Below are 19,097 nucleotides of genomic sequence, written 5' to 3'. Positions count from 1 at the left end.
CCGCTCCCATCCCGCGCTCCCGCCGCTCCCATCCCGCGCTCCCGCCGCTCCCATCCCGCGCTCCCGCCGCTCCCATCCCGCGCTCCCGCCGCTCCCGGCGCCCCCGCACGGCCCCGGCCCCGCGGCGCCGGCGGCTGGGGCGCGCCCCGGGCGCTGGGGCCGCGCTGCGGGCGGGGCGGCTCCGGCCCTCCCCCTCCCCGAGCGGGGCCGAGCCGAGCCGACGGGGGCAGAGCCGAGCCCGGCGGGGCAGAGCTGAGCCGCGGCATCATGCTGGGCATGGTGAAGAACTCGCTGCTCAGCAGGGTGGAGGCATGGCCCTACCGCCTGCTGAGCAAGGGCGAGAAGGTCTGTGCCGGGGCGGGCGGTTCTGCGCTAAGGCGCTGCGAGGGCAAGCGGGGATCGCCGCCGGGCAGCGCGTTCCTCCTGGCAGCGCCTCCATCCCCATCTCCTTCCCCAGGACCAGGTCAGCTACGAGGAGAGGGCGTGCGAGGGCGGGAAGTTCGCGGTGGTGGAGCTGGTGGGGAAGCCGTTCGATGAAGCCACGAAGGAAGGGGCGGTCAAGCTGCTCAAGTACGTCGGAGGAAGCAACGACAAGGGTGAGAGATGCTGCCTGCCCCGCGGGGCTCGGCGCGTGTTTGTGGTTCAGGCTTGGTGAAAGCAGGCTGGATGGAGGCAATGACACTGCAGGCCGCCTGGCTTGTGGCTCCTGGCGCTGGAGATCTTTGATGGGGATGGCCCCTCACTGGTAAAAGTAAATTTGCAACAGGTTAAGTTGTGCCAAGCCAACTCATGCTATGAGTCCACTTATAACCTGTCTCTGTTTTTGGATGAAATGTCAAAAATTATTTGTTTAAACAGGAATGAGTTACCTTGCACCTGGGATAACATGAGGACAGGCAGACATGTATCTATCACAGCTCCCTGGGTCAGCAGTAGCTGATGAAATCCAGGGTATCTGGGACACTTCAGTTCTGTTATGTGCCCTTGTGGGCAGTGAAATAACAGTTACGACCTTGATATTTTATCTGGCTATTTTTATTCATGAAAGGGTAATGAACAGTAAGCTTCCTTTTTAATGGTATATTTTAATGTTTTATGGCAGTGCTTCCAGGTGATTGCTTCTTATTCTTATCTTACTAAAGTGTGCGCATTTTAACCATTCATAGCAGGAGAAGACTACAGAGTAGGTCTGAGGCATATACATTATATTGAACATCTTTCTCCAGCATCTAGTAAAGGGACTAGTGTAGTCTCTATAGGAGTAGGAGGTGGATGCAGTAGGAAATGGTATTTGCAGTAACATTTTTGGAAAGATGTTGAATGCTGTTGCTGTAGTAGAAAGGGTGCCTTCTATAATATGTGACACAAACACAGGTATGACATCAAAGGAAAATAAATGAGAAAGATGACTTGTTCTTAACTGTTTTTATGCTCCTGATCATGAGGCTTAGAGGTTCCCTACTGCTGCAAGAAGAGTAAAGAAAACTGGTCTTGATTGCTATATGGTACTTTGTGGTGATAATGAGTAGAAAAAAAACATGCTGTTCCTGGAGTGTGGAAAACATGGATAATGCTACTGAAAGCCATAACAGCACTGAGATTTGAGGCACTGGAAATTGTAGGATGTCTGGAAGCTTTTGGAAGGTTTTAAGAGAAAGCTCCTGTCACCCAGTATTGGCTGTGGGCTCATGACTAGGTGCAGATAGTATTGATTTAAATGCTGATGAAGATTTATATGTTCTGCTGGCCTGCCCTGGAGCTACAGACCCTGCTGTCCTGCAGCTGATTTGTCAGAAGAAGAGAGTGTCTAATAGAACCACAAAAGCAGCACCATTAGTAAAAAAATATTCCAGAGGTCAGTTGGGACACTTATTTCCCAGGCTTCTGGTGTGGAGAAAGAGCTTGGCCCAAGCAGAAGCCTGATGGCTGTTCTGCTTCCCCAGAGGAGCTCTCTCCTGACAAGGACTTCGTTCATATGAGGAGATTTCCAAAACTAAAACTAGCTTTTGTAAATTCCCTGTTAATTTTTTGAGTTCCTGAGACCCTAGACTTCTTTAGTAATGTCTGTGTGTCTGTTTCAGGGGTTGGAATGGGCATGACTGCTCCTGTCTCCATCACTGCTTTTCCTGCTGAAGATGGCTCCTTTCAGCAGAAGGTGAAAGTCTCTCTGCGGATCCCAAGCCAGTTTCAAGACAGCCCTCCATGTCCTACCGATGAAAGCATTAAGATAGAAGAAAGACAGGGGATAACCATTTATTCCACGTAAGGAATGCATCCGGGGATCTCCAATCTCAAGTGATGGGGTCTTTAAGGTGCTCTGATAAGCAGTATTTGTTTTACCAGGTGACTTGCTGTACAAGGGGTGTATGTGGCTGAAGGAGATGGAGGAGTATGTCTAGACTGAAGACAGGTTTTATGTCACTTCTTACCCCTGGTCATGCTGCACTGATGTGGACTATGGATTTTTTCCACTGGGTAAACAAGCGTGGAAGCTAGCTTTAAAAGATACAGTGCCATTTCTATTGTATGACTCCATTGTTTTTCCCACTCTCTGGGTTCCAAATTGTTCATAGTAATTAAGAATGTTCTGTGGTGCAATTCACAAACTGTCCACTGAAGCCTCATTCAGATGGACTCATACCAGACTCCACCATAGAAACAAGCAGCCTCTGCATTGCTTCAAGTCCCCTTTGAATGTCTTGGGGTGTTGACCTACAGCCTGGACTCAAACTAGCATCACAATAGCAATAAGCTCTTCACCTTGTCTTTACCCTTTGGAGGTTCCTCTGGTTACTTGCTTGGACTATTTTGGCTGACTCTAACAGACTTCTTTCTTGCCTCCAGCTGCTGTTTGGCCTTTACTCTGGGTGTGGGCCATTTCTGCAATATCAGCCTGTTTTGTCTCAAATATCAGCCCTAAGGGAGAATGGTGAGGTGCAGGCTGATGTGGAAACAATTCCTGTTTGTGGGAGGTTGACATAAACCAGACCCAATTCAGTCCACTGCTTTTAAATGGCATTGTGTTCTGTAATTGCCAATTGTGTGTTCCTACCTCCCCTTTTTCTTGGGCTAGCTAGAGCTTGGCTTTCCTAAATGATCTTTCCAGCAGACGGTTGTTCACACCACAGTGAACATGGTTGTTAACAGCATTGGTGGGGACTGTGGGCCGAGCTGACTTGGAGATAACCTTGTATTTTAGAAAGTTGTTTTTCTGATATGGTGCTGATTCACAGGGCAGGGCCATTCTGCTGGCTGACATACATAGGGCTGTTTGGGGGGATCCCTTTGGGGCCTCCCAGTGGATGACTGCACCTTGGCTGTGCCACCCATTAGACTTCAGCTGTCCCAGATGAAGCGTGCTGCTTCACAATGAACACTGCACGCATCAGTGCATGTTGGCAGGGCCTGGATCAAAATGCATGTCTAAATATACTATGGCTATTTATTGTTCTTGCTTTTTTCCTTCTTTGCTTTTCAGGACTGCTCAACACCTTTCTGGTTTCTTTGCAGGCAGTTTGGTGGCTATGCCAAAGAGGCAGATTATGTGAGCTATGCTGCCAAGCTGAAGGCTGCTCTGGGGAGTGATGCTGCATACCGCAAGGATTTCTACCTGTGCAATGGTTATGACCCCCCTATGAAGCCTTACGGACGCCGCAATGAGGTCTGGTTTGTGAAGGAGTGAACATCTGGCTCCTCGTGGTGCTGCCTCGCTCTGATAACCTCCCCACACTATGTCCCTGTCCTCTTTAAAATAAACTAAGAATTCGACAGAGGCAAAAAACCTTTTTCCATGCCTATGCCTTAGTCTTTTATGGACCATAAAAGTAATTTTAGAAGAACACTTGCTGACCCTCCTGATGGTCCCACTCCTTCATTCCAGACCATGTCCTCAGCTACACAGACTCTCCTGGTCTCTCTGTGGCTTGTTTTTATCTCATTTGTGCTTCCAGAGTTCAGCGCTGAGAAAGCCAAAAGTACTTAATTGACTGGTGCCTGACAGGAGACACATCCAAGTGTAGGCAGACTATTAGTCTCACCTGAGATGGGCAAAAGAACATGACAAAAGTGCATGCAGAGACTTTTTTATCTCCTTCAGTTTGCTGTAACTGTAAAATGCTGCTTTTATCTTTGCCATTCCACAAACTATCTAAAGAGACACGGGCATTACTGCTAACACAGCATAGAGAAAATAAACATCCTTTACATTGATACAGAGTGTGCAGAAGATCAACGCTTCTGTTGTCTGTCTGAGAAATGCCATTCAGAGAAAGATCCAGATTCTGTTTGCAGCTTTCTTTTGTTTGAGGAGAGATGTTTTGCTTTGTGCTGTGTCTTCATCTCAGCTAGCAGCTGGACAATGTGACCTGGAGACCTGAAGATTGTTTCCTCACCTATTACTTTTGTGTTAACATTTTTTCAAAACTAGCCTATGCAAGGGCCAAAGCAGAAATATGTGTGGTTATCTAACTGAATTAGAGAAATGCATGGCTGGGAAGAAAGCAGATGCTTATTACTTGTGATCTGAGGGTGCATCTGAAGAATGATGAAAATATGGTGAAACTACCATGGGTGCCAATCTAAAAGACTTCCCTTAAAAGGTGTCAGTTTTTGAAGGGCTACTGAGACCAGCTGTTTTCTTTAGAGGAGTAAAAGGAAAATATGTCTGTTCTGGAAAACAGGGACTTGGGTCAAATAATGACTAGCCTTTTGGAAACTTCAAATACAATACCAAGTGTGGGTCATGTTTCAGGAAGAGTGGCAATGTTGAAATGTCAGTCATCAAACCAGCATTTTAGCTGTTGGCTCTGTCAAGGACACAGCAGAATGCCCCCAGTAGGAACACTCACATACCTTGCTACTGGGTGTGTATAAAGCGTTACCTGCACTAAAAGAGGTGTGCTCCTCTGGTCGTTAAGAGCCCCATAGTTCAGGTGCTTTCCAAAAGCCATTTTCCCCTGGAGCTGAAAGAGACATTTGTCAGATGGCATTGTGGCTTCTGGCTCTCAAGCTGTTGCACGTGTGCCTGCTTTCTGAGAACAAATCTCAGCAGGAAAAGGAGAAAACCTGAGGTTTTGATATGCTTTCTTTTTTTGTCTTGCTGAGCCAAATAAGAGCTTTGCTGTGAAATTCATGAGAGTTTCAGTCACCTGTGTGCAAGAGCAGCTAGTTCAGGATGGGTAAAAAGAGCAGATATCATTCAATTAAAGCAAAAAACCAAACAACGACAGGGAAAAGCTATTGGCTGTGGTTAGTGATTGCAGTGCAGGGGAAGAAGAATAAAAAGAAAAATCAGGACAAACAAAAAATTAGGCATTTGAAGGAATTTTTGAAGCAGCAAATGCCCTTTTAAGCTTGTACTTGAATCCAAAGGGACCATTCATGTCCATATTATTTTAGCCTGTTGGGAGAGGAATGGAGGAGCACAGTATTGTACAGTTTTATGCCTTCCCAGGTTCGTTTTGGAGCTTGTGTGGATACAGTCTGGCAACCTGTGGTGAATGTCCTTCAATGATCAAAACCTTGAAATTTCTCAAAATTTATGTTGTGAAATCTCAGATGTTAGGGATACCAGTAATAAACGTGGTATAAACAGAGCTGCACAGCTCAGCAGCACAGTGGGGTTCTTTTATAAAGTGCATACCCTCTGAACAGAGAGTGAGAGCTTCAGACCCAACAGTGAGAGTAAACATCTGTAGGCTCTGCCTGTGCAGCCCTGCTACTGGCCTTTTGTGCCAGGCAGGCAGGATAGAATTTCATAAACATTGTTTAATAATGTCAAAGCCTTAAGCAAACTGAATTGCCTTTTCTGTACACACAAAGATGCCTGTGTTTTGTCTGCATTTTCTACAGTTTTGAAATAAATAAATAAATAAATAAATAATAATATTTTGATTTACAACTTCTGTTCTGATCGCTGACTTTGTGAGCTCAGTGGGAGTAGTTGATTTGCTAGACCGTAGGTTGCTAGTTTATCTTTCTGTTTGGAGTACTAATTGTGTCACAGCATTTATAAATAGTCATAATGCTTTTTCCAATAAATCACTATTTTGGGTATCCTGGTGTGGCCCTGCATTATCTGTGAGAGACAGGAGCTGATTAAATAATCTCCTTCATTTGTTCCAGCCATTGAGAGGCTTTAAGTGATGTATTTGTGTTAATGTAGAAACAAGGGGCCCACTTACCTGAGGAAAATTATGTGTTCCTGTGGCTGGGGTTCACAGGCAGTGAACACATTAATGTTCAGATAAATACTGGTGACTGATTTTCAACATGATCTATGATCCAGAAATGTTTGACATTTTGTCCTATTGAAGTCCATCTAGCTTGGTGCCCTGTCCCTGTGATGGACAGTAGTGGACACCTGAGACAAGATTACAGGAACAGTGCAACTGTGGTCTCAGACCTCCTCTAAATATTTCCCTATCTCTAGTACAATGTGGCCCAGGGATTTTTGTTACTGTGCTTGGTGGACCCAGGTAGATTTTTATCTCATGCATTTGTCAGGTTGCTTTCTAGAAATAATGTAAAGTTAGTATCCATGGCAACCTTTTGTCCTTGTTTATGGAAAGATAGAAACATCTTTGAGGGTTTCCAGCAGGCTGTCTCTGCTCCTTAGGCAGCTTTTTGATATGCCTCTGTCACTGGAAGTGAATGTTTTTTTGGACAGCCAGAGTCGTTGTTGACATTGGAAGATTTCCAGCCACCTCTTTGTGCTGGGGCCAGAAGTCAGAGGTGCATTCTGGATTTTGAACCAAGGCCAGCATGGCCACAGACACTGTTACATGCAATTGACTCCTGAATTGATGTTAAAACAAAGAAATTTTTCTCCATCCCCTGCAGTATCTCTGAGAGATTAGAGTGCAGCAGATTGCCTAGACACCTCCTTGCTTCTCTTCTGTGCCTGTGCAAGGTCTTTTTCTTTCTCCAGTGAATGATGGAATTGAGATATTTTGGTGCTTTTCAGTTGTTTGGCAGGGCACCATGACATTGCCTCTTGTGTGTTGGTTTAAGAAGACAGTGTTGGGAAACTGAAAGGTGAATATTTCTCCGTGCTGAGGCCCCTCAGCGCTGCTGGAGGTCGCCTTGCTGGGTTGTTTGGACGTGGTGGATTTGTGCACCACCTGCATTGCTGGTCGAGGCTCCTTTCCCAGTGCCTCCCTTGTCAGGGCCGTGGAACAGCCCCACAGTGGCCTGTGCCGCCTGCTGGGCTGGCAGGCTCAGCAGGCAAGTGGGAATTATCTCTGCCTCCCAGAGACAGGAGTGCCCTTGCTGCTTATTAGCAGCAGCTGGGTAGGTCCCTCTCTGTGCTAGGCGAAGCAGTGGTATGGTGGCGATAGGACTGGCCAATGGATAGAGCTGCGTTTAAACAGAACCAAATTTTAAAACATAATTTGTCTGGGAATTATACACGTGCCATGTAGGTTTAGCTGTGCTGGATATACCTTCCTAAGCTACTCCACTTGTGAGTAAGGAATTTTCCTGCTGATAGTAACTGTAGCAAACCCTATATATTTATATATATATATATATATGTAGGTGCATATGGGTATAAATGTATGTATATGTAGTGTGCATGTAGACCAGCTACTTTGATCTATTGTTTGGCTTCTGTAGTCACTGAATAACTCACTAGAGCAAATGAAGCCACAGGGGTGAACATTTGCAGACTCAAGTTTTAAGACTGCTAGAATGAGAACTTTGTTACCTTCAGAAAAGAATAATTTACTGTGTAGACACATGCCTTAATATATCTAACACTGCATTAAGAAGGTGACAGCCTTTGTAAAAGAGCTAATTGGTTAAGTTGTCCATATACATCTTGCCAGACTTATAATACTCCAGTCACTTTGAGGGGATGGGTGATCTATGGTGAATGAGGAAGTAACATTATTATTTCCCCATTTTCATCAATCCCCATGGCAAAGAGTGTGTGAGCAGCTATTGTGCTTATGGTCACCAATTTTCGGTTTTGCAATGCTGCCCCAAGGCGATGGGTCAGAGGAGGAAGATTGTGGCTCCTAGCTCACGTCGTCCCTCCCTATTTAATTACAATAATACTTCTTTTAGAATAGCACTCTGAGCAGCAGCTCTCTTTCTTCTGTGACAGCATTTCAGCCACCCTGAGCTAAAAAAGAAATGCATCTCTTTTAACAGGACCATAAGTAGCTTTGGATGTATAACGCCTCTATAAAACTGCTTGGCAACATGATTTATTAGAGCGGGATCAGTGGTAAAAGTGACTTCTCTGACAGTAATGGATGAAACACTTCCAGCATAGCTACTCTGTCTCTGCTTGGTGCCTATGCCAACAGCAGGCTGGTTTTGTCAGCTCATTCATAATCTCTGCTTTGCTCTCAGCAGAATCGGTTGCACAAGACAAGTTTCAGCCACGGCAGATGCTTTTTTTCTAGTCCTCTGTGGGAGTTGCTGCAGAAGATGGGTCAGTGCAAATGCTGCTTCATTCCTGAGACTCTGTCTGCTTAATTCTACATCCAGACCCTATACCTTGGTGGGAGTTGGGTGCATGCCATTCCCATACCCCTCACTGCTGCCCACCCCCAGGAAGAGAAATTTGAGTAACTGGGATGAAAGGAGCTGCACTGTTCTTAGACTAAGTGTGAAGTCTGACTGATCAGTGGCCCAAGGTCCCAAGAAGTCTCAGAAGTATCTCCTGTGCAGTCCCTATGAGAAGACTGGGTTGAGAAGCCTGAATCTAAAGTGTAGATTTTCAAAGTGCCAGTGGAAGTGAAAGATCCCAGAAACCACATCCTGCAATATACCACGTGCTGCAGCACCCTGATCTGCATTGTGACTTGAATTACCTTAGATGTGCAATGTGACCCTGGCAGTGGGACCCAGCTCTGGGACTCCTTGTGGTGGGGCAGCAGAGCCCAGCCTGAGCCATGTGGGCAATGGCACCACCCACCCTGCCCATGCCTGGGCTTGGAAATTAGTTGGGTTCTGAGAGATGCTTGTGTTTGGGACGTGTCTTCTGCAGCACATGAAAGCAGAGAAGGATTGCTATGGCAACTGTTCTTGAGTATTTTTTCCAGTGTTTTCCAATCTTATTCATTTTTTTCTTATATCCCTAGTGTTTAATTTAAGGCCTTTCCTAATTGGAGTCCAAAAAAACCAATTGAAGTGAATTCTCTGATTAGACAAAAAGTTCAGACACCTTCCCACACAACTTGTGAAGTACAAGATCGACAGAATTGAATGTTGCTGTGAGTAAGAGGAGATCTGAAATTTGAAATGCATTGTACCCAGACAAATGAAATAAATGAAGCCTTTTACTTAAAGCAAACATTGAAATAAAAGATAGTGTACAGCATGAAAATTTTGGGCACTCCCTTGCTGGTAGATCTTTCTAGGCTATTTAAACACTGATTATAATCCTTCTCAGTCTTCTTTATGACTCAGCTTTGTGAAGGAACTTCTTTCAAAATCAACATGTGCTGGCTCATTGAATTATCTTTCATGAACTGAAGTATTATTTAGTCTGGGTACTTTGAAGGGAATGGTTACTGCAGTGGTGTTTCTTTGGGGTAATTACCCCAGATGATTGCCTCTCCGTTTCCGGTACCTTGCTTCCACTTTGTGTCTGTTTTGGCTGGAATACAGTTAATTTTCTTCATAGTAGCTGGTGTGGGGCTGTGCTTTGGATTTGTGCTGAAAACAGTGTTTATATTACAAGATGTTTTTGCTATTGCTGAGCAGTACTTACACAGAGCCAAGGCCTCTTCTTTTTCTTGTTGCAAGTAGGCTAGGAGTGCACAAGGATCTGGGAGGGGTGAGAGCTGGGACAACTAACCCCAGCTGATATTCCATTCCATATGGGGCCACACAGCATATAAAGTGAGGAGAAGAAGGCAGGGGGGATGTTCAGAGTGGTGTCATTTTTCTTGCCGAGGAACTGTTCCATGCGATGGGGCCCTGGTGTCCTGGTGTCCTGAAACTCCTACTTGCCCATGGCAAGTGGTGAACTAATTCCTTGGTTTGCTTTATTTGCATACAAGGCTTTTGCTTTACCTATTAAACTGTCTCTATCTCAACCCACGAGTTTTCTCACTTTTGTTCTTCTGCTTCTGTTGCCGATCCCTCAAGGGTGGGCGAATCAGCGAGCAGCCGTGCGGTGCTTCACTGCTGGCTGGGGTTAAACCATGAGGCACCTGCACGCCGATCCCTGTGTGTGGGAAACCCAGGCTGGAGGGGAAGAAGAAATCCTGTGGAGGTGTAGGAAGGAGAAGGTTGGTGCCTTGGCTGTGCTGCCTGAGGGGAGGGCGGTGTGAGGGTGGGTTGGTTGAACGCAGTGTCTCTGGTGCCCCGTGCCTCCTGCACCAGCCCTTTGCCTTGCTGGCAGGGAGACTGACAAGTCCCCAGAGATTCCTCCCAGCTTCTCCAGCCCTGCCTTGAGACAAACTACATCTCCTCCCTACAGCAGCACCTAGGGAGCAAAGATGTCCCTGGAAATTCCCTGCCCGACTCCCCTCCTGCTGTGTTACCATCTGCTTTGCACAAGATTTGGGTGTATGCCTTTGTGGAAAGCAATGCTTTTCCTCTGAGGACATCTTTGGCACTCCTTCCCTGGAGGGGCAAAATCCTGAGGCACAAAGTGCAGCTGAGACTGTTCTGAGCATTCCTCCCTGTCCCAAGGCAGGGAGGGAAACAGAAATGACAATTTTATTACATACTGCGTCTTGGGAACCTGGTCTAAAACACCTTCCAGTTGGAAACCTGCCCAGCTGATTTCAAAATGATAAAAGCAGTCCTGCAGGTTTTGATCCAAATGGGGTAACAGGTCCTGGAGCAAATAGAGGTGGGAAAAATGGGTGCAGTTTCAAGCACACAGGGTGCCCAGGTGTGGTTTTGCTCCTCGCAGGTGTATTTATTAATCTGCCCATGTGTTGACCCCTGTGTAGCTTCATGCCACACCTCTCCCATCTCACTGGGCATGGCAGTGGCACTGCTCACACGTGGGGTAGGCAGTGCCCTCTTCCCCACTTGGCCTCTCAGGGGCAGGTGTGGTTTTTATCAGCTTCTGAATAACTGCACAGGACACCTCTCTGAATCCAGGAATAAAGGCCAGATCTTGAGCCAGGGGAGTCATTTGGCTGGAGACAGCACTCCACAGAGCTGGTTTGTTCACAGGCAACAGGAGATCATCTATTTTTCATCATGATGATGCTATTTCTGAATAAGAGAGAAAAATGCAGGCTTATTTCTGAAGCATATGATTTATTTTTTGGCCTTTAAAATTTTGTTTATTTTGAATGGAAGCCCAGAATGCACATAATGTAGCAAAAAAACTGCAGATACAGACAGGGATTTTTGTTTCACCTTTCAAGTTACTCCCACTCCTGGTGCTAGGGCAGTAACATTTGAAAAGGCTTTGGATGTTTTCCCTTTCCTTGAAAAGAAACAAATGAAAATAATGATCCTGAAGCAATACTGAAGACACCTGCTTCCAGATAATTCTGCTAAAAGCAGCAAGGTACAACCAAGCACCCCTGGGAGATGAAGAAAATATCCTGAGAACTGCCACCCTCACAGTTTCCCTGGGACTGCAGTTCCTGTGCTCCTGGAGATGTAGCAAGGGGATGAATACGAGCTCCCCAGACAGTCCTGATGTGAAGGTAAGCACAATTGTTTTCTGAAATGTTTGATCCCATAATCCACAAATTCGTTTATCATAAATAGTGTTTTAAATTGTTGTGGCAAACTCTTCTGGACTGATTCCAGCTCCTGAATTATGAGAAGCTAAAAATGGTGTCTATTCCCATGGTTATAGACAGAGAGATGCTACTCAGCAACAAATGCACCACCAAGTGCCTTAAAAATAGCCCCTGTGGAATTATTCAGTGTTTGGGACTTGTCATTTCATAGGGGTAAAAATGGATTCATTTTGGCACAAAATATGCATAATATGTATCCACAGCTTTATAAATAGCATTTATAAAATTATGTGTATAATTTTATATTAAATCGATGCTGAGCAAAGAGACAAAACAATCAACAGGAACTTAACACAAGTTTTGTTCTTAGGTAATTGTGTTTTTCTTAAAAATGCAGGTGTCAACAGAGACCTTCCTCCCTTCACCCCTACATTCTTCCTTTCTTTAAGACAGCTTTAGGGAAAAAACTTGAAATTGCTGCCATTATGAAAAATGTAATAGCTATAAACCAAAGAAGAAGCTTGGCCCAAAGTTGTCACCCCACATAAATTAATTCCATGGCTTTAGCTATTCTGGTTTTCAAAATGTAGGCCTTCATATCTCTTGGGGTTCCAGGTTTTGCAAGTGGAGTCACAAATATGGTACAAATTCAGTTGATGAGATGGTGCTCTGAGAAATAACTGGGTCAACAGCTGGAACATAACTTGAATTGACTCTTAGAGGAGCATTTGGGGACCATGCTCTTGGTCTTCCTCTCTTGTTATTCTGCTTCCTTTCAACTCACTTGCCCTTGCAGTACTCAGGCAGGGCTGATGCATTGGACCTGGTGGGTGGGGAGGATACGGCTTTGTTGGAGGGTCCTGGTCATCTTTCCTTTTCCAATTTCAGGCTCTGCTGAAAGGGAGCAAGTACAAATATGAAGGCTTTGTTGCTGCCCTGCTCCAGGCTTTCCTGCCCATTCTCTCCTCTGGAGAGCCTAGCTGCAGGCTGAATGTCCTTGCCTCTAAAGGTGCTCAGTAACAATCTGTAGCAGCCTAAGCCCTAGGAAAGAGTGAAAGGTAGGGCAGGTAAACCAATATCCTGGGAAAACATTTTGCAAAATTGGAGCAATAATACAGAAGAACAAAATGTGAGGCCTTACAGGCATGGACAACAATTTTGTTAGGGAACAGAGTGGTTTCGTTCACTCACACTTGCACACCTGTAGTCAGTGGATGCCAGCAACCAAGTGGTGGCTCACTCTGGGTCAGATTGCCACTGACAGTCCTAAGTGGACACTGACCCCCAGAGGAGTGACCCATGGGCTGCCAGGAAGGGCAGGATGGAGGGCTGGGCCTGTGAGCAGGAGGATGTCACCCCATACAACATCGTGCCTCCGAGCTGTGTTTGGGAAGTCTCAGCATGTAACGTATGAGCAGACTTGGCTGTCCTGTCCTGATCGGGGAGATGAGATAGATTAAAAAAGGGATTTGACAATTGAGAGAAAAGAATAAAACAGGCTTCCCAGAACAGTGCAATGGCACAAGGCAGCAACTTCACCTGAAAGAGATCCTTCAAATTGTAATGCTTTTCCTTAGAAATTGGCATTTAAAAAGCCTTTTAAATGAAGTGCTTAATTTTTTATTTGAAAAAACTCTTAGAATAGTATACTTTTAATAAAGGGGTTTTTTATATGATTTCACAAAAGTCAGTAATATTTTCTGCTTAAAACTACATCCCTCTTACCATTTTACTGAAATTATTAAATGGTTTCTAGGGCAACTTACCAATAGCATTAGAGTTCACTTTACTGTTTCTTGAGGGGTCATGGAGGTCTTCATCAGAGAAATCAAGGGATAGACAAAAATGTCAGAACTGTGCTTTGATGTTTTCCCACCTCTTGCTGAAGCAAAAAAAATTTGCCTGTTAATGTGATAAAAATGAGTGAGGCTAGCTGGAGATTTATGCCCTCCTGGAGACATAGTGTGTCAGTTCTCCTCCAAGTTCTCTCATGCTATTTCCATGGCAACTCCATATAATGATAACTCCCACAGATTTTCTCCTTTTATCTGCTATTTTGGTCTCAGATAGTGATGGAGTTGAGGCATATATTTCTTTCACACCATTTGATGCCCATCGACAACCAAAGTAAATAATGTCCTCATTCTTCAGGTCTTTAGAAAGCACAGTTAGTTCACAGCCCTTTCAGGAATTCACCTGCAGAGCTGGATGGAGCCGAGACAGGAAAAGCGGTGCTACAGATGCTCAGAGGAAGCTGCAAAGGATGAATGCTCACTGTCAGCACAACGTGACAGGATTACATTCCACTCCTGCTTTTCTCGTCCCCTTCTTGGCCAGGGTAACAGATGGACACTAGGGAGTAGGCCACGGTGTAATGGGAGGATGGATGGTTTGGGTGCAGAGAGCTGCATCTCAGCTGTTCTGCCCAGGGAGACAGGAGGTCATTCTGCCTGACTGGGAGATGCTCCCATTCCCCCTGATGTCAGCTCATGATTGCAAATCTGGTCCAGCTCATGAGACAAGGATCAGGAGTTTCAGCCAGGCATAGCTGCAGCCAGAAAAGCCCTTGACCCAGTGCCACTAACCCATGACTTCCTCCCTCTTATGAAATCTCTGCAGCAAGATGCTGCTGGCTGATATTACACAGCAGAAGTGGCAGGCATACAGCTTGTTCTAGGAAACTGCACTTGCTTCATCTAACTAGTAGGGCAGGATAGGCCAAATATCAGTGCTGGAGTGGAGGGTCAACAGAGATCCTAGAGGCCAGCTGCCAGTGTGGGCTGAACTGAACTTCTGTGCTTGGTTTGCAATTGAATGCCAGGGACAACAGGACAGTCTGAATGTGAAGACCTATACCAAACATCCTCTTACTCTGTGCCCTGAGAGCATCCAGATATTTTGACCCTCCTCATTTCTTCCTACAGAGGCTTCCGTTTAAGCAGATGAGCAGTGCTAGGTGAAAGGACATCCTCCTCCAGGAAAGGATCTTAAACCTTATACTTGATAGTAGTATCCCCTCTGAGTAAGGCTGCTGCTCAGAAGAGCTTTCCTACCTGTTTGGTTCCCTCTGCCCTGTAAACCAGAAGTTGGTGGGAGCATTTCTCCATTATAGGGAGAGGAAGGAGGGCACAGTATCATAGAGTGATATAGCTTGGAAAAGACCTCTGAGATCATCAAGTCCAACCTTCATTTGAATGCCACCATACCCACTAAGCCATATAATTAAATTCCATCTCTACTTGTTTTTAACACTTCCAGGCATGGTGACTCCACCACTTCCTGTAGTTTGAGTCCCTGCCTGGAAGCAGCCTGGGTTTGATTCTCTTTTCTGAATGACACAGAGAAATTCACCTGGGCGTGTGGGTGAGCAATCAGCTAGGTATGGTAAAAATTTCACCTTCTGCCCTGAATGTAGGAATCATCATTTCCCTATCATTCTAGCATGATGGAAAGATAAACATGGGGAAGACCTTTTGAAGGACTCTTAGCAACTCAAAAGACATATAAAAAACAAGACAGCAGAATTTCTGAATAGCAGATCTAAGGTCACCTATGCAAATTGGTGACCAGCACCTTGTCCAAGTGTATTGTGATGATTACATCAAACACAAGTAATTCTCTGTTCCCCAGGGGAAGACTGAGGTTGAGACAGTGCAATTAAACTCAGTAACAGATCTCTGTTAAAAGGGAGACATGTTTTTAAAATCCTTATATTTCCAAGTTCATGTCTTTTTTTATTTTTTAGGATTATGCTGACACATATAGCCATAAAAATGATTCCTCATGTACTTAGACTCATAAGTGTCTCTAAGGTGAGAGCTAAAGGCAAAGAAACTTTTCCCTTTGATTGTACCTGTAAGAATTTAACTTTATTCCCCCAATGTTCTCACTTCAAATGTACCATTATGCTTCTATTAATTTCAGTATGAGCATTGTGTGCACAGTTGGAGGCAGAGCATGCTCCAAAAGCTGACTGCATTTGAAGAGTGCACTGTGAAAGAGAAATGAGGCAAAACACTAGCAAGAGTTTCATCTCTGGGATCCTGTAAAGGAGCATGCAGTTTCTTTCAGCATTTCCTCATTCATTCCATAAAATTGATTCCACTTTAAGAGAGTATTGCCAGACGATAAAGACAAATTATATTAAAAGAAAAAGAAAAAAATCCTAATTAAACTTGCAGAGAGAGGACTTTGCCCTCCTCCCACCCCACTTGTCCGAGGATTTGGAAAAAAGCTCTTGTAGGCAGAACCAGGGCTAGACATCCCGGTAAATCTGGATTTAGAACTACGGTCTGATGTCGGATGAAAAATGTGATCACCACCAAGAAACGAGCGACTGATCTGGTGTGAACTCGCCTGAAGGCTTTGAATAGGTTAAAAGTGGTCCATGGGGTATGTTGGTGGCCCTGGGCGGCTCGGCGGCACGGAGCCGTGTGCCCGCGGTGGATGCAGATACCGCAGTGCCCCCGCCTGGCTGCTGAGGATCCCATGTCAGGTGAAACGCGGCTCCAGATTTCGTGTCCTCGCACGGACAGGCTTTTGCTCGGCTTTCAGAGAGTTCCCTAAAGCACAGCGGGCAGTAGAGCCGATGTCCTCCTAGGACAGGAGCAGGGTAGCAGAGAGGGGGACAGTGGCACTGCAATGCTGCAAAAACTGAGTAGACAGTTCTCAGGTCATTTGAAGCAGTGGTACTACTGTCCCACAGTTCTTCCATCAGCCTCTGCTCTGAAGAATTGAGCATGCCTTGGCTCAGCACACACGTCCTTGCATCAGTGAATCTATCTGCTTGGGAGCTGACTTGTGCTTAAGAACTGGGCATTTAATCTTGGCCCTGTAGATGTCTCATCTCACACAAATAATTTGCTGATTTTGACCCAAAAATCTGCATGTAACAAAGGAGAACCACAACACAGTCTCTGTACCTAGTAGTGATGGTGGTGATGGGTGAGGAGGAGAAAGGACAAAAGACCTGATTATTCTTTGTGTAATAGATTTGTCCATGTCGTTGCCAGACACCACAGGCTTTGACACTTGGGGTCTCCTGGCTTTCTGACTGGATAGTCCCACCTAAGCAAGCCCAGGAGCTGGTGGCCTCCATTTGGGAGGCTGCACAGAATGGGGAGCAGAGCTGGTGATCTGTACTCTGCCTGGACAGTCAGTCTGACAGAAGCATACCCACTTGCTGCCCAGAAATTGCCCATGTCCTGGAGCCTTGTGAAGCGCCAGGAATATGCACTGTGGGCTCTGGGTGCTGACTGATCTTCCTTGACCACAGACACCTGAGCAAAGATGGGCAGCAGCCTCTCCAGGCAACCATTTCTCTCCAGTAGCTGAAGTGCAGTCAGGAAGAGGCTAGTTGAAATCAAACTAAACTGTGCTTAAAATAAAACCAGTTCAGAGACAAGCTCTTTGTGCTACTATATAAAACAAGCAGAACATCATAGTGGATAAGCTTCCTTTTCAGCTGGAAAGTTATAGTTGCCTGTGGGGTTTTGTTTGTTTGTTTGGTGTTTTGTTTTGGTTTTTTGGGGTTTTTTTGTGGTTTTTCTTTTTGTGTGGTTTTTTGTTTTTTTTTTTTTTTTAGCTGGAACTGAGTCAAAGAAATCATTTAATAGTGGCAAAACCGCAAATTTTACAGAAGTTCCATGTAAGGCCATGAAATAACATTATTGTTGTGGTTGTTATTATTATTGTTAGCAACATATAATAATAATAATAATAATAATAATAATAATAATAATAATAATAATAATAATAATAATAATAATAATAAATCGTTTTAATGCCAAAGCTGGGCTGGGAGGCGGGTTTTCCAGTCTGGGGTGGGGTTTTTGTCAGAGCCGAGCGCGCTCCCCCCGCTCAGGACCAGCCCCTCCCCCGCGGGCGCTCCGCGGGCCAAGGGCGCCGCCCGGCGGCCGCTGGCGGAATGCCAGGAGGAGCCGCCCGCGGGCTGCCAGCGCGGCCGCCGGCTCCGCTCCTCGCACCCGCCCTCCCGGCGCTGCCTCCGCTCCCTTGGGGGAACCAGAGCCCTCAACACAGCCGCTTCCCTGTTTTCGAGGCGGCTGCTTTCTGTCTTGCAAGAGTTAGCGCGGTGGGACCAGGCCCACTGCTCTGGAGAGCACCGTGGGTACCAGGTGGGTGCTGGAGTCTCTCTCGGACCCTGCGTGCCTCATTCATTTCGGCCTTGGCACCAGTGTCAGGTGGCTCCGGTAGGGGCTGAGGATGTGACAAACAGTGAGAGAGGCGGTTCAGCGCTGCTAACAAGAGAATGCCTGCAGGAACAGCCTGCTTTGTGGATTACAGGGGCGCCCTGGGATGATCAAGTGACACCGAGCAGCACCTCGGTGCCCAACCTCCGAGATTCTAGTGTGCTTCTTCACACTGGCAAAACCAGGAAAGAGATGATTTGCAGGAAAACACTGTTTTTTACAGCATTGAGCAAGGAGCAGTACCAGAGGATATTGAAGTCCTTTTCTGTCCATGATTAGAGATCTCATCAAAAATTTTCAGCATTTCTCTATCCTCAAGCATATGATCCTCACTACAGACTGTTCTGAGAGAGAAACAGCAGACAGCGACGTATGTTGGAAACACAGCCTTCTATTTCAGCTCTTGACTAATTACTTAGAGAGCAAGATGCCCATTTTGTAAGCCACAGCCTTTGCTTTCTCCTCAAATGCACCTGTTAGCAGTTTGATGGGAGAAACCGCCCAGCGAGGCAGAGCCCTGGCTGTCTCTGGAGATAAAATCAGCCTGGTCAGACAGGAGGGCAGCTCCTGCTCCATGCCTGGCACTTCAGAAAGTCTTGTAGAAAATGGCACTTGCATCTAGCAGAGTGCTTCACTCGTCACCATAGCAAAAGCAAAGCAAACACCAGTTTCCTTAGAAACTGCATGTGGCAGCACATGTTGACTTTTAGGGAGGGAAAGAATCCTAAATAGAAAAGTACTGGGTGACTGTGCTGCAGGTCTGGAGAGGGGACAAGACATGACCCAGGCCCAAAGGAACCAAGATGGCTGGAGTGGGGCAGGGACCCCCAGCAGAGACTCTCGTGGCCATTGTCCCTCACTGCTCAGTGCAGTGTCAGAGGCTGCCTTGGGGCAGAGGCAGCTGAGTCCCCATGGCTGGCTGCCCCCGAGAGCACAGCTCCACTGAGTGCAGCCACTCACCAACAGCTCACCAGCCCCAGCCTGGGTGCGGTGACACAGACCAGGTGGCACTCAAGGGTTAGGCTTGCTGCCACTGAGGCACACCTCTACTTTGCATTCAGAGCCCCAGGAAGCAGGCAAATTTGAGCAGGGGTTCTTGTGTTTCCTTCTCCAGCACTTCCTCCTGGGAGAGGCAGCTGCCACTGCAGCCCTCAGCTCAGTGGCCTTAGGTGCTATTTCTGGTTCCTGTCAAAAACCACCTGCCTTACAGAGGGAA

The 19,097-nt window shown here is 46.1% G+C and overlaps 1 protein-coding gene and 1 long non-coding RNA gene across 2 annotated transcripts in view; both read left to right on the top strand.

Moving 5' to 3' along the window:
- Positions 1-228: 228 nt before the first annotated feature.
- HEBP1 (heme binding protein 1) lies at positions 229-6,054 on the top strand. The gene is made up of 4 exons (XM_021552690.4): positions 229-345; positions 458-596; positions 2,082-2,262; positions 3,511-6,054. The coding sequence occupies exons 1-4, from the start codon at positions 268-270 to the stop codon at positions 3,680-3,682; spliced, it is 570 nt and encodes a 189-aa protein (XP_021408365.3). The 5' UTR covers positions 229-267; the 3' UTR covers positions 3,683-6,054.
- A 4,594-nt stretch (positions 6,055-10,648) lies between these two features.
- LOC110483098 (uncharacterized) overlaps positions 10,649-19,097 on the top strand; it is a 36,834-nt gene continuing 28,385 nt past the window's right edge. Inside the window, exon 1 of the long non-coding RNA XR_014952100.1 lies at positions 10,649-11,633. This is a non-coding gene — a long non-coding RNA (uncharacterized LOC110483098). The remainder of the gene's footprint in view (positions 11,634-19,097) is intronic.

The sequence above is a fragment of the Lonchura striata genome, chromosome 1A (assembly GCF_050655825.1).
Source record: "Lonchura striata isolate lonStrDom1 chromosome 1A, ASM5065582v1, whole genome shotgun sequence".
Lineage (NCBI taxonomy): Eukaryota > Metazoa > Chordata > Aves > Passeriformes > Estrildidae > Lonchura > Lonchura striata.
This window is presented reverse-complemented; position numbering and strand designations above follow the sequence as displayed.